The 15,755-nt window shown below is 41.2% G+C and overlaps 2 protein-coding genes across 3 annotated transcripts; both read left to right on the top strand.

Annotated features, from left to right (window-relative positions):
* Nucleotides 1–427: 427 nt before the first annotated feature.
* On the top strand, nt 428–9,773 carry kmt5b (lysine methyltransferase 5B). 2 transcript variants are annotated; one of them, XM_083900510.1, is made up of 9 exons: nt 428–606; nt 2,839–3,096; nt 3,187–3,334; nt 3,494–3,659; nt 3,747–3,856; nt 4,030–4,196; nt 4,300–4,319; nt 4,432–4,568; nt 4,747–5,831. In XM_083900510.1, the coding sequence occupies exons 2-9, from the start codon at nt 2,928–2,930 to the stop codon at nt 5,027–5,029; spliced, it is 1,200 nt and encodes a 399-aa protein (XP_083756636.1). In that variant the 5' UTR covers nt 428–606; nt 2,839–2,927; the 3' UTR covers nt 5,030–5,831. The 2 variants fall into 2 exon arrangements, with proteins under 2 accessions (XP_083756636.1, XP_083756637.1); XM_083900511.1 differs by lacking the exon at nt 428–606 and having other exon boundaries at nt 2,892–3,096; nt 4,747–4,946; nt 5,717–9,773.
* A 1,549-nt stretch (nt 9,774–11,322) lies between these two features.
* On the top strand, nt 11,323–13,956 carry LOC310936508 (G2/mitotic-specific cyclin-B2-like; the record flags this gene model as incomplete). Its single annotated transcript, XM_083900581.1, has 8 exons — nt 11,323–11,474; nt 11,855–11,954; nt 12,019–12,303; nt 12,382–12,540; nt 12,615–12,851; nt 13,437–13,577; nt 13,660–13,770; nt 13,846–13,956. The coding sequence occupies 8 exons, from the start codon at nt 11,323–11,325 to the stop codon at nt 13,954–13,956; spliced, it is 1,296 nt and encodes a 431-aa protein (XP_083756707.1).
* Nucleotides 13,957–15,755: the final 1,799 nt, after the last annotated feature.

The raw sequence follows: 15,755 nt of genomic DNA, 5'->3' as shown, positions 1-15,755 counted from the left end.
TATTCTTCTCCTTAGTGATGACTCCTTAGTGATGAATAAACTGTACAGAAGGTTACATAGTTTTATTTTATTTTAAAAAGGGGTTTTTCTGATGCAGCAGTAAATACAATTCCAACAAATTTCCGTCCTCAGCTGATAATATGGCAGCATGTTTAGTCCTGACCACTAATTAGTAAATAAAATGCTACAATGTTTAGAAAAAAAAACAGGTTCACTTGTTCATGCAGCACTACTTTTGTGTACATCCGACAATTATTGCCACAAAGTAAGACTTCGCTTTCCGAAACGTGTTTCAATATCAGCTGTAAAAAGTAGTCTTTAATGTCCACCGGACCATTTCCACACTGTATCGTGTAGTAGTGTCTCACATTTTCGGCCACACGGGTGAGAACGGCTGCGTATTTGATGGGTCTATTTTCTTCGGGATGGCTGTGCTACGCCTTTCTCTCTCTCCCCCCTGTGCATGGCCGCCATCTTGAATTTTAATGTTAATTTCTTTTTTAAAAATGTGTTTCCTGTGATATTTTCGTTTGGACTATCGTGCCAGATTGGGATTAGTTTGACGGGGTGGCGTTTCGTTTCATCGCCGTTGTACAGAGTCACCCTGTGAGTATCGTGTGTTTGTTGTGTTTCTGTTGTCGACTCGGGACATTTAACGCTACCAACGCGTGAAAATGCTCTGGGCTCAGTGCTGTTAAACTGCCATCTATCACGATCAATAACATCACCCATACCGAGCCGACGGCCACTTGCCTGCACTGGTAGCTACAATAAAAGGTATACACAGCGTCACGGTTATCCAAATTAACTTTTAATGGTTGCAGGCGAGATATTTAGCCTGCTAAGCTAACTAATGACTTCCACATCAAACAACCCAAGCTAGCGCGGTTAGCTGCGGTGCTCTGCAGGTAGGTAGTTTATCGTGTGCTAGCATTACACTTCAATCGAACTATCGACTATCGTCACATATTATTTGTGTCGCCATATGAAGAAAATACAAATTTTAAGTATTAACGGGTTAATGGGGTGTTTAACTGACTGTGCTAGCCGACCGTGAAGCTAATGTAGCAACCTGCTGAAGTTAAGTTCGATGCTAGCTAGCACAAGCCGAGGAGCGTGTTAATTTACGATATGGTTTGTGCTCCTGAAATCACGAGACATTTTAACAAGGGTTGGTTAAAGTGGTGTTATTAATTGTTGACTGTTTGCACTTGAATTGAAAAATAATTGAGTCGCTTGAGATGTGTGGTTGTATTGTGGTAAATCGCCGTATATACTGCAGTCATCTTCAATTTTATGGTGTGTTTTTTGTATTTGATGTGTACATTTGGGTTATATTTGATGTTAGCAGCCGCCATACACTGACGGCATAGTGCTGGAGTGTGCTGCAAGCTAATAACCACATATCCCTGCCATTGCCTGGGGTTGCTAACTCCATGCTAACGCAGCGAATGGGTGGATAGACGGCAGTTGTTAGCAAACAATGCGCTCTGTATTGACAATTCGGTACAATCTCGGCCTCATCAGTTGGTGTGGCCTTCTGGGTTTCCATTGCCTTTCCTGATCCGTGTGGCGTGCCGTGTCTCTACCAAGGCTAACGTTAGCTTCCGAGCTAAGATGATAAAGAGTTTATGCATAGATGGTCAATAAAACAATGCCCCTCACAACGCATTTTAACTGTGGAAATCAGATGCGTAACCGGTGTTATCAACGGTGCACCGAATATTTGCTGTAGATGCCGTAGAACGCGAGCGTGATGTGACACGTTCGTGTGATTATTTTGGTCCATAAATTAGCACGATGACACTTTTACGTTTTGGATGAGACGTTGCTGTTGCACTTGACTGTAAGCCGGTTCAGTTTTAGGGGTTACCACTTGGCGGCGCTACAGTGTCGGAGTTATTTTCACAGGGATGCCTCTCTCCATGGTTGTGTTTACAACACTGGTCCATCTAGATTATGCTGTTCATGTTTGACTGGTTTACCCCTCTCAAAGTTTGACAGCAGAATATTATGCGGACGATTGCTGTGTGATAAGTTATTCGCTGGCACCATACTTAATGTTGACACATTTTCCACAGTGTCTGGCAGAGTTTACTGTGATATAACTTAGTGATGCATAGATGGTAAAGTGTTTCCTTCACCACACTGCTCCAAAAGAGTAAAAACTACTTATCAAACTAAGTCATCAGAATCTATAATATACTGAACTTCTGACCATATCTTAGTAACCGTATCCATAGTTCCAATTTAGTATATGAATATACACACATAGGTAGATTGTTAGATATATACTTGTGGTGTAATGTGTGAACAGGACAACATATTAATGATGCTCCTTTAGTTTTGGACATTGTCCAGGGAATCAGGTCAGGTGAGAGATTTTAAGGGTCAGTTATGTTCACAACAGCAGGAGAATGGCCAGGTGAGGGGAGGCTGTAGGAGGCAGGACACTTGGTAATTAGCTTGCTGTGAATTTTCCAGAGCTTTTTTGGACTCACTCTGACATCATCTGGAAATTTGACCAGGGAGCGAGAGTTCAAGACTGTCATTTTGCAGACCTTTACAGCCTCGCATGCATTCCCTGCACATATTTATAGGAACATGTTCAAACTTCAGTGCAAGTCTGTCATCAACTTCAGACAGAGAAAGTTAATTTCTTGTACTAAGTAGAAGGACAATTAATCTAGTTTCCCCCATCTAGTCTGTTCTTGGTGATAAATTCATCTCCCTGTTTAGACCAGTTTTCAATTAGTATTTATAAAGCTTGTATCGCATAATAATACATTTATTATTTATGCATCAAGTAAAGTTAGCTGTTTTTTGCTGTACCTCCAGATTTCAAACTTGAGGCCACAGTCTTCCCCACCCAAGAGTTCTTCCTCAACTCGTAGACTAAATGCAACTGAACCAGGGGGCTTGTTGGCATGAAGTGGCTGGGCGAATCCAAGAACATGGTATTAAATGGCAGACGACACAGAAACAAGGTGACCAGCGAGCAACCAGTGAGCCAGAGCCAGACCCGCTCCCAGCATTCACAACGAATGTCCTTGCGTCAAAATAAAGCACACCCCAGAAATCGAAGATGTAGCCGCAGTGAGTTTAAAGGGTGTCTTGTCAATTGTCTCGATAAATTCACAAGTTTTATTCTTTAAACTTATGCCTGTGTTTTTGTTTTTTTTGCAGGGTTTAATGCAACTAATCTAGAGGGAGAAAGGCGCTACGTGCCCTCATCAGGAATGACTGCCAAGGAGTTGTGTGAGAATGATGATCTGACAACAAGCCTCATCCTGGATCCTTATCTAGGCTTTCAGACACATAAAATGAACACCAGGTCAGCAAATTCATCATAGTAAAATTGATTGTGGTGCAGACCATTCAGTCCTGTCAAATAATGTTCACGGATGTGCTCAGATGTTGGTTTCCTAAGTTACATTGCATTTCTGCTTTCACATGAGCATTCTCTTTTTGTAACACGGCTGTGCCCCTGCAGATTTCGACCAGTGAAGGGGCGACAAGAGGAGCTGAAAGAAATAATTGAGAGTTTCAAGAAACATGACAACTTGGAAAAAGCTTTCAGAGCTTTGACAACAGGAGACTGGTCCCGAAATTTTTTTCTCCATAAGACAAAAGCCCAAGAAAAGCTCTTCAAGCAACATGTAAAAAATAAAACACATCTACATTATTTTTTCGCTGGCATTACTCGTAACCAAGCAACCAGATAACAAGTGTCATGCTTTCCACAGGTGTTTGTATATCTGCGAATGTTTGCCACCGACAGCGGCTTTGAGATTCTTCCCTGCAATCGCTATTCATCTGAGCAAAACGGAGCTAAAATTGTGGCAACAAAGGAATGGTGAGGCACTGCTGTGATCCACAGATATTTATACCTGTTGCTGATTGCAGTCTGTAACTTGATAATTCATCATTGTTAATTATCTCCAGTAATGAATTTGGGAGTACAGAGCAGTTCTTTTAGAGTTAAAGAAAGCGAGGTTTCTGATGTTTTCTGTAATTATTGTTTTACAGGAAAAGAAATGATAAGATTGAGTACCTCGTGGGCTGCATTGCGGAGTTGTCTGAGATTGAGGAGAAACTGCTACTCCGACATGGGGAGAACGACTTCAGTGTCATGTATTCAACCCGAAAGAACTGTGCACAGCTCTGGTTGGGGCCAGCTGCCTTCATCAATCATGGTATTGATCAATGAAATATACAGTGATTTGCTGTTTTGGATACATTCAGTGACACTCGAGTTGGCAGTATTGTGTAACTAATCTTTCTTCTCTTTATTTGTAGATTGTCGTCCAAATTGTAAGGTAAGTTCCTTTTTTATAAAGGCCTCTGAAGGAAACAAATAAATGATCAAATCAGTTATTGTGTCTGATGTAAAAAAATATTAACCATCATGTGTTTGTTTTGTTTATTTAGTTTGTATCGACAGGACGTGACACCGCCTGTGTGAAGGTGTTGAGGGACATTGAACCCGGAGAGGAAATCTCATGTTACTATGGAGATGGTTTTTTTGGGGAAAACAATGAATATTGTGAATGCTACACATGTGAACGGTAATAGTCATTGGATTTAACATAGTAAATTTAATCTGACAAAAAAATGTATCAAAATTTGAGAATTGAATCTAAGACTTGAATGTTAAACTGCATCTGAACTGATTTCTCCTGTGATTAGTTTCTCTACCAATTATTGTTGTGAGTAAAAACAATATTTTTGTTTGTCACTGAGCAGACGGGGCACTGGTGCTTTCAAATCCAAAGCTGGACTGCCGGTGGAAGTGCCAGTGATCAACAGCAAGTATGGGCTGCGAGAAACGGACAAGCGTCTGAACAGACTGAAGAAGCTCGGGGAAGGAAACAGAAGCTCAGACAGTCACTCTGTAGGCTCACACACTGACGTAGACTCTCAGGAAATGCCAAAAACGCATCAATGTAAGAGTCCATTAAAACTGTGTCTTATGATTTTAACCATTCTGTCATTCAATGTCAAAAACAATCTAAAAAATCTATTTTAGTTTCAAAGTATTTATACACTTGCCCTGTAACATAAATATTGGCAGTATATTACATAAAGGCCAATAAACCCACTTTTTAGATAAATAATCTGTATTTGTAATTCAAACACCAGAATACTAAACAAGTTTATCACATGCATGTGTAATGTATTGTTTCATGTGCCACAACAAATAATGAATATGATTTCATGCACTTAAATACTGAAATATTGTCCAGTTAATGTAAACTGAAATGCAACCAAGTAACAGTGTTTCCCTTAAAATATATGTTTTACCTCACTGTTTCACCATGCAGCTTTCTCCAACAAGAGGCTAACGTTTGTGTTACTTTGGACTCTGACATCGGGAGTGAGCAGTTCACACAGTTTACACAGAGAAAAGCAGCTGTTCTTATGTCAAGGCACACAGAAGTTGTTAAATATTTTGTAACTTTTGGTGTTTGAAATCCTCCGTTCAGATTTACCTCAGCGACACAATTTTACCAAATGAGGCAGCAGAAGTCCAGCATTTCCTGTGTCCCCTTTCCTGTGACTTTGGTGTGGCAGAGTTGGTGGTAAAACCTTCTTCTAAAACCAAAAAAAGTCTACTTTTTCTCGGTTAAGTATCTTGACAGACGTTTATGAGGGCTGTTTGGTTTGTTCAAAGTTCAAAGTGCATAATATTGAGTTGTTGTATTTTTCTTTCCAGCTGCCAGAAAAAGATCATCATCATCATCTGGCCTAAAGTACAAAAACAGGACTCAAACGAGACAGACTTTGTCCAGAGCCCTTACTACCTCATGTTCAAAACAAGGTCGTGTAAACAACAGGGTACCAAAGAGACTAAAATCCCAACCCAAGCCTTCACTCAGTCAAGTCCAGTTGCGGTGTCGCAGGAGGGCTGTAGAACCCAAGGTGTGGGTCAAAGGAGAGACTTGCCAGCTGGGTCTCAGGGACTCAAAGGTGTCGCTGTGTAAAGGTGTTGTTGTTAAAAAGGAGAAGGGTGGACAGGAGGTGGTGCAGCAGATGCCTGGCCAGCGGGGGTGCCTCACCCGCCATGCTGCCAAGGAAAACGGAAATCTACCAGCTGTTCAAAGCAGTGAGGGTAGCCAGTGTTCAACATACAGAACTCGCAGGACCACGAGGACCCTCACAAAAGCCCAAGAAATGGCAGCTGGTGTTAAGCTAGAGCCCAGCGCTATGGACGGCTTGAGTCCTGTCCCTGGTGGCGTGGTCATTAAAACAGAGCCGGCTGATATGGAGGAGTATCTCCACCATGGCGTGGGACTGGAGCAGCCGGTGTTGGACTCCGGCTGTGCCAGGAGAGGCTCCTGCAACAGGCGGAAACGGCCGACACGGCTCAGGACCAAGCAGGCGATTAAATGCGAGAAATCATATAGTGAGCCGTTCATACCTGTGGCTGCCAGCCACGCCACTAATTACTCAGACTGTGGGAATGTGCTTTTGAGCTTTGCAGAACGACATAGAGACTTCAACAGGGTTGCCAATGGCAGCAAGTCCCTCCGCAGGGACAAGGGTAAGAGTAGCTGTCGGTCACAAGAAAAAGGGAAGAAGAAACGCCAGATCACAAGGTATGATGCGCAGCTGATCCTGGAGAACAACACGGGCATCCCCAAGCTCACGCTACGCCGGCGGAGGGACAGCAGCAGCAGTAAGACCAACGACCCCATTGTTTCATCCAACCACTCTGCCTCTACGGTAAACCCCGCATCTTCCAGCAAAATTAGCATCAAGTTCAGCAAGGACCACGATAAGGACAAAGGCAGCTCATACATAGCCAAGCTGAACAATGGATTCTCTCCTGTTCATGGTAACTCTACCAAACTGAAGATCCAGCTGAAGAGGGACGATGATGCTCGCAGAATATCCCAGAGCATGGCGGAGCAGATGTCTTATAACAGGGACATGGCTCAGAGTCTGGATGCCAGGAACGGTGGACATCGGACCCAAAAGGTCTTAGCGGAACCTTCATCCGATGAGGATGATGAGGAAGAGGAGGATGACGATGATTACTTTGACAATGAGTTTGAAGACGATTTCATTCCACTCCCTCCTGCAAAACGACTCCGACTCATCGTGGGCAAAGACTCGATAGACATCGATATCTCCTCCAGGAGGAGAGAGGATCAGTCTCTGAGGCTCAATGCATAAGCTGTGGAGCAGCTGGCTTCACCTCTCCCTGTAAATAAAGACAAAATGCTGATCAACTGTTGTGTTGATGTAAAAGAAGTACAGTAATTTAAAAACAAGAGAATTGCTGAAAAATCACAAATCTGAATGAAAGTTTCTGGCTCTGTTAACCTAAAACAAAATCTCTGTTCTTCACTTCAGATGTCTTCATCATTATGTGTCATTTTTAGTTATTAGCTTGACAAATTACTTTGAGTAAGCAAAGTACTTATCACTATGCTAAAAAATTCCCATTCTTTTCCCCTGTCTTTGGTTCGAAGTGAACAATGAGAATTTGTTTTAAGGTCAACTTTTCATTCAAGTGAATGCACTTGTTTTCATAATGGACATGGATCATGTAGAAAGTGTACAGTACGGTGACTATCCCCTCTGTCTCATAGGCAGGTTTTTATTGAAGTTTTTATTTTTGTCTCTGTTGGTGACTTTTCGTATCAAATCGTACAGAACACACACACACTGTCATTGGTATGGAGGCATTAATGGGTCAGTTCATTTGGTGTCCAGGTGCCATGTTTCCATTATCCCCCGCATTAGTAATCATTCACTGTATTCGTTGAATTCATTAATTTAATGTGCACATAGAAAGCCTTGTAAAATCACAATCTATTAAGTTTTATATTATGGACCAGCATTATGTTTATGTTCCAGGTCACTGGCAAAACTCCCATTAAAGAGGGAAATAATCCAGATGTAAATAGTTTATCAGCATAATTCAAATAAACAAAGCACACAAGGTTTTCTAATCAATTATGATCAGATATTGACATTACACAGACCGTTGTGTTTTTTTTGGGGTGGGGGGGGGGGGGGGTATAATGGTAGCTTGGCACATAAACCACATCCTCCATGCTTTTTCAAATTTTGAAAGTAATTTACAGAAAGACTGGACAATGTCCCTCATTTCCAGATTCCAAGATCAGTGGTTTCAGTTTTTCTGTTGAAAGAGAAATGTGTCAAAATTCTTTGTTTTCAGCTTCAAATGTGAATAAGATTTGTTTTTGACTATATATTGATCCTTAGGCTGCACATTTTCTATGAAATGTTTTTTTTTTCTTTATCAATTTATTTCTTCCAAATTAGACTTTTCCCCAGTTAAGTCATCATATTCAACATTGTGTTTGCTTCCAATTAGGAATGTTCTATTTTCTGTGGGGAGACACTTCACTCATTCAGTCATTAACCATTAACAAGATTAAAATGTTCCATTTAGAACTTAGAGAATGACAGGCTAGTTATTACATGAATAGACAACAGCGTCAGCACCACACACCTACAGCTGCTGTGACCTCCCTCTCTCTCTCGCACACAGACTAGTGCGTAGATTCATGCTATAGTTGTGCGAGAGTTTGTTTCACCATTGCCACAGTTGCTCTGACACTAATTAGATTCAACTGTATCAGTAACAGTCTTCCTCACTGAGACTGTGGTTCAGTTTGGTCACTGGGAGACCTGCAGAGTGTGTGTTTAACTTTTACAACTGATCATAATCATGAACATCCCAACCATTTACAAATATGTTAATCTCTTTTTATTTAACCCAACACAATACTTTAATAGCTTTGCTCTCGCTTATCCAGGCTCTCACTATGTGCTATTTTCTGCTGCTCTTCATCACATAGGCTAATGCTGCATTGATAATGGTTTAGGGAGAAAATAGGAATGGTTATTTAGATGCTGTTGATTTCACAAAATGCAGAAGAATCGTCATTTCCAGTTTGGATCGCATATAAGTTATTTTTTTTTGTTTTTTTAATTGTGCAGTCCTAATTGATCAGTAATTTTTTATAGAATAATTGCTAGTTGCAGCCATGGTTATTTCAGGGCTGGAGCTAGCAGTCTTTTTATTTTCATAAATTGTTGTCTCTAGGTTAGCATTATGATTTATTTTCTCTTTGGTGCTACTTTTTATTTCTGTGTAACTGTGTTGGTAGATGATGGTGGCAGCATTAACCTTGACGGGTCAGTTCACGTCACTTAACACTTTTACCTGTAGCCTGTTTCAGTTGTGGACTTGTAGATTTTTGTTTTGTTACAAACATTAGGTGCCTTAACAAAGAGCGTTTGACACATTTAGACCAAATTTGTGAATTAGTCAATGAGGGAAAATGCAAAGCCATCTGCCCCTGAAACACTGACACAGTTAAACACCTATAAACTGTCAGTCCTTCTGTATATTATTTAATGTTGTGTGGATATGGATGAACTGCCCAACACATCAAGGGATCAACAGATTGAGTGTTAACCCAGGTTTCTTGTGTTAATATGTACTGTTCATATCACCAGCTAATCACCGTCTGACCCTGGCTCAGTGTGCCCCCTCCCCTTGTTGGACGTCTCCATCCTACACTGTTACTGTTCCAGGTGTAACGTCTTTGTGCTCTTTGTCCAATAGACGCTGTCCAGATTAATAATTTGATTCAAAAAAGAAAAGGCAAAACAAATGTGAATAGATTGCGGACATTTTAGCGTCTTGCGTGGGTAGTGGGAAACGTGTAAAAAGAATTAAAGTGGGTGGTGCATATATTGTCCAATATGTAAATCATGTGAACACATCTTGTACTTATTTAACAATTTTGAATACTTGAAAACTATATAAAGTTTCTTTGTGACTCTTGTTTCCTCAGCCTGTTTGATGTTTTATAGAAAAAAACAACTTTAATATTCATCCTCTAATCTAACACTCATTCTATCTGGAGTTGCAACAATTGCCTGGTCTGCCTGTTCTGTTGCAACACAACAAGCTGCTTGTGGAGAGCTCAGCACAGTGCTGGAACTGGCATCTTTAATTTCTCAGCAGATGGTGCTGCTGTGGCTCCTCCCGATCTGATCCTTGTTCCTTTTCACCTGCAATTATGTTTGTGTTTTTTGTTTGTCAAAGCCATGTCACCATTCTGTTAACCTTTTCTGGCATGTACGCCCCTTGTAAATATTCAAATAAATGATGCTTATTTATTGCATTTAAATTAGATTCAATAAAAAAAAATGAACCTTTTTTGTGACAATGGCACCACTTTGCAGTGGAATTAGCATTTTGGCCACAACTGAGATATACCATATTAAAATGAGGATCACAAAATGATATATAAATCAAACGTATTTCCCCAGAAATACTCATAATCACTTAATGAAGTGCGTCAGAAGTGGCACGTGGTGTGATTGTCTGTTGCTGTAGCCCAGCTGCTTAAGGCAGACGTCTCAAACTCGTGGCCCATGGGTCACATGCGGCCCACCACTTAATATGAAGTTATAGTGAGTTATTTCTGCATGTTTCTTTGTGTCATAAATGCGTTTTTATTGTCCACTATATATAGTTTCATATCAGACAAAATACTTTTATTTTGAAATTCTGTGAACACAAGTATTGTTATTGTAATATCATGATGGAGTATAGCGATATAATTATAAACTTGCATTGCCCACATCTACTTAACAGTCACTCTTTCCCATAAAGTGACTTTAATTTCTCCTTCTCCATTCTGATGCTCAGTTTTAATTTCAGCTTCTTGTCTTAACCATGTGTACGTGACTAAATGCACTGAACCGTTGCCATGTGGATTTCTGGTTAAATATTTATGAGAAGTGGAACTTGTACCTAATTAATTGGCCGATGAGTTTATTTTCAAAGAAATGGGAGAAGTCGACTGTTCAGCCCGAGGGAGGAGGCTCACCTGCAATACCCCCAAGTGACCATTGGTGGCTTTAAATACTGATGTGACGTAACATTTAGAGCCAATAAGGGACGTCCTACTAAAAGCTGCGTCCAATCAGCTCAGACGGAGCACTATTTGAAAGCTGCTCGTCGCTCCCATGTTTACCTGCTCCAGTCGGTGTGTGCACATTGAACGTATCGAGCAACTGTGGTGGTGGTGGTGGTTGGTGCTGTAAATTATTCACCGTACGCTGTTTTTAAAGTTATCGTCTGACCGTTGAACATGGCGTTCGTAGGAGTCCGCGCTGGGGTGAGTAGTACACTTTCTAAAGCTACTGTTGTTCGTGCTTTCGCCATCTGTTGTTGTAGTAACCGTCGCTTGTTGGATGATCTATTGAAACCGTTTGTAATGTCCGTCTTTGCAGCAGCTTTCGGCGTCAGACAATCCGGTGAAGATGGGAAAGCTCGCAGCGGCCGGTCCGAGGAGGAGAGGTGTTCTCGGGGAGATCACCAACTGTCCGGGAGCCGCGGTAAACGCTAAGGTACCGAGACACGGGGACAACACGGTTTGCGTGTTTCACAGCGGCCTCTACGCTAGCAGGACAAAGTTAGCACAACAAGCTAGTGTTCCAGATGCTAACTACCACGAAAGCACACGCTGTCGGTGTTGCGTTAAACGTACACCTTTTTATGCACGATTTCATGTATGCATTTATATACGCATGTTTAAAAAAAAAAAAAAACAATTGGCAGTATATAAAATTCGCAGACTGATGAAGTGTTCAGGTTTAACGTGGTAACTGAGCCACCCATCTGCCTCTCGGTGTTACGTATACTTAATAAAGTGTATACTATTCATTTTAAACCAGTCTGTCCATTATCCTAGTTTTGAAGTAGATTATTGACTCGTTTATTTAACCATTTTCTCTTAAAAATCATTCGTAAAATCTAAAGTGTCTGATAACCAAACTCTATGAACCGCTTCAGCAATCCTCAGACCATCAGTTTGGCACGAACAGCCATGACCTGTGTCACTAGAAATCACCTTCCTCCAATCTTTACAATGTCTAAATGCCTTGTGGCTCTGGTATGTGTTTTGACTTGATTGCACTGTTTTTGCTGCACATCTAACATGTGATTTGTTTCCCCAGAGGGTAGGAGCAGCAAAAGCCTCAGCCAAAACGTCATGTGCCCAAAAAGCCAAGCCCATCACAGCCATTGCAGCCCGGGTCCTAGCACCTGTGGATGTCGTCGTTCCTCCAGTTCCAGAGCAGCCTGCAGATGTGTCCATGATGATTATGGAGGAGGAGCAACTTTGCCAGGCTTTCTCAGAAACACTCCTCACTGTGGAGGATGTGGATGAGCAGGACGGAGACCAGCCACAGCTCTGTTCAGAATATGTCAAAGACATCTATAGCTACCTACACATGCTTGAGGTGATTTCAGCTTCCACTCTAGCCAATTTTGCTGCTTTTATCTTTTATTCCTAATTAAAATGCGGTTTGTCTCCACAGGTGCAGCAGGCTGTGCAAGCCAACTACATGAAGGGTTATGAGATCACAGAACGCATGCGAGCCCTTCTGATTGACTGGCTGGTTCAGGTTCACTCCAGGTTCCAGCTGTTGCAAGAGACTCTGTACCTCACAGTTGCCGTTCTGGATCGTTATCTGCAGGTAAAGAACTTCTCCGACGCTGCCTTCCCTGTCTTTGTGAGCAGACTTTTTTAACCATGTCTTTTCTGCTGCAGATCCAGCCCGTGTCTCGCAGAAAGCTGCAGCTCGTTGGCGTCACCGCCATGCTGGTGGCCTGTAAATACGAGGAGATGTACGCCCCTGAGGTCGGAGACTTTGCCTACATTACAGACAATGCTTTTACCACGTCTCAGATTCTGGAGATGGAGCAGCTCATTCTGAGGGGCCTCAAATTTCAACTGGGACGTCCTCTACCTCTGCACTTCCTCCGACGAGCTTCAAAAGTGGCGAATGTGAGTTAAACTCATAAAATTATGACGATTGCATACAGTCTCTTGCATTTCCATGCAAGACTGAAAGTCATGTTGGAACACAGTCTCTGAAAAATGACAAATGTTTAGTCCTTAACTACATTCGATGTGTTTTAATTTAAAGTAGGGCTGCATCAGTGTTGCTGATGTTTGAGCATCATCCAACTGATGGAGCATACTAGAGCTGCAACTAACGATTATTTTCATAATCGATTAATCTGTCGATTATTTTCTCGATGAATCGGTTGGTCCATAAAATGTTAAACGTTGATCAGTGTTCGTCAAAACCTGGAACTGACTATGTTCTTGAATGTCTTGTTTTGTCCACAAACCAAAATTATTCAGTTTTAATGATTTCTTTATGTGAAGCAAAGAAACACAGAAAATATTCACATTTAGGAGCTAAAACAATCAGGAATATTGTTTTAATCATGAGAAGCTTCAAACGATTATCAAAATAGTTGCTGATTAATTTAGTCATCGATTAATCGTTTCAGCTCTAGAGCATACTGTCTCGCAGTTTAGGACTTGTATAAATACTATCAATTTTGAAAATTACTGTTCCAGTCTGATGTAGAGAGACACACTCTGGCCAAGTATCTCATGGAGCTGACCCTCCTCGACTACGCCATGGTTCACTATCGCCCCTCGGAGATAGCTGCTGCATCGCTGTGTCTCGCTCAGCACCTGCTAGATGGGCTGCCATGGGTGAGTTGGTGTCCACTGACGCAGTCGAAGCTTCCCTTTGCTGCTGAGACCTAAAGTATAACATTGTGTCCCTATTTTCCAGTCTCTTGCACAGCAACACTACTCAACATACGACGCCGCTCACCTCAAACCCATCGTGCAGCACGTTGCCAAGAACGTAGTGGCTGTGAATGATGGGAAAACAAAGTTCCAGGTGTGTTGACTGCTCACAAATGTTTTTTTATGTAACGCAGATGATCATGTTTAACATTGCGCTGTCTTTGTGCAGGCTGTGAGGAACAAGTACTCGAGCAGCAAGCTGATGAAGATCAGCCTCATTCCTCAGCTGCAGTCGTCTACCATCAGGAACATTGCAGCACCTTTGCTAACCAATCCCTGAGAAGAGATTTGGACTTGTCAGTTGACTTCATTTGCACTTTATTTCGTCTTGATAACAATGTTGGTTTTAATAAAATGTTTTTAATTTTTCATTTAAACTATTGCAGTTCAGTAGTGGTGCAGAACTTCTGTTTTCTCCCTTGAACTTGATTGCATAGTGAACAGATTCTTTAGTTGCTTTCAGGCTAATGATCAGCTGTTCTTTTGATGGGTAGATGTGTCGCCTCCTGATGCCACATCTGGGGTTTTATTTAATTTTTATCCCCCTCACCAAATCTCTGGTACTGATTTTACTAGTTTGTGGTCTGAGCTTAAGATTCCTGAAGTCTGTTTTCTGACAGTATTTTTGTAATTGTCAACCCAAAGAGTGTAACTCTGGGCTGTTTTTTCACTACGCAAATATTGGACTCATCTGTCCTGTTTGCCATGAAATGTCTTTAATCTGTGCAATCTATTTTTAAGAAATAAAGAACTCCGTTGAAGGAGGGTAATATAAAAAGTGAATGTTTTTGGGAGTTTTTCTGAATAATTTGAACGATATGCTAGATAATATAGGATTTAATGCGTTTGGACAATTAGTCGAGTGTAGTCAAAGTTTACAGGTAATTGATGTGCTTGGTTACTTGATGGAAGGATTATGGAAAAAATGTTTAAGAACATGTTTTAGCATCAGCAATTAAATTGGAGATGATTTGAACTGTTTAAGAGCTAATGTGATGAAGAGAATCCCAACTTTAGACCACTGTAGTGACCTATATAAGAAATCAAAGTCGGAAGTTTACAGTCTATTCAGCCTTACTCCGTTTGACTTTTGCATCATCATGTTCAGACGTGCAGCTCTACGCAGAAATTACGTATCTGGTTCACCACGTTCATGACACCAGAGGTTGTAGAATAAAACCCTTCACTGTAGACGGACTGTGTGAAGGAGCATTGTTCTCAAGACGGCCCTGACCTCACCATCGTCACTCCCTCCTCCTGCCGGTCCATCTGACACTAATGACGCTTTACAAAAATGTCATCACTATATTAACGCTTAGCTGTACAGATAAAACAATGTGATTATTTAGCAGATTTATTTTTATTTACACAGTGAAAACATGTTGATGGTTTGCATTTATCATTTAAATACTAAACCTTTCAGCTAAACGATAATGTTGGTGTGAATTTGTATTGCTTTTAAACCCGTTTATCAAACTGAAAAAACAAGTGTAATCGACGGATCCCGACTGATTTGAGATCAGAGAGGAGTCTTTATTGCCTCCAGAGTGGCCTGAGACTATGACAAATGGAAGAAACCTATTGTTCCACAGTGGACATCATGGACCAGTAAGTCATATTGAATACATATAATTATCTCACATTTAAAATCGAACAAAGCAGGATTATTAGTAGTGGAAATTATGTTAAGTGATAAAAGTATGTAATCTCATGGTGCCACCAGGGACAGGAACCAGTCTGAGACATGGAGGCCTGCTCTCACTGATAACATGGCTTCTAGTGTGGCAGCAAGGGAGGAACTCATCAACTTATTAAATCCATGCCAACTGAAGTCCAGAAATACTTTTAGAGTATGTTTCCCACTTCATCCGGAAACTGAACTGAACTCTACACTGTTACACCAAAATCCTCAGGGGAAGTCTGTTGTTTTTTTGACCCAGAGGACACAGCAGATGCTGGTCTACTGCTGCCTCATTTGTTAAAGGTGTGTCATGGAGGTAAAGTAAAAACACCAAAGTCATAAAAAAAAGTCATTTAGAAGCAGCTGTTCAGAAGTGGTGGTGGTTTTTGCAACATGTC

The sequence above is a fragment of the Microchirus variegatus genome, assembly GCF_963457635.1.
Source record: "Microchirus variegatus genome assembly, chromosome: 14".
NCBI lineage: Eukaryota > Metazoa > Chordata > Actinopteri > Pleuronectiformes > Soleidae > Microchirus > Microchirus variegatus.
The sequence above is the reverse complement of the archived record's forward strand: the minus strand, read 5'-3'. Positions and strand labels throughout refer to the sequence as shown.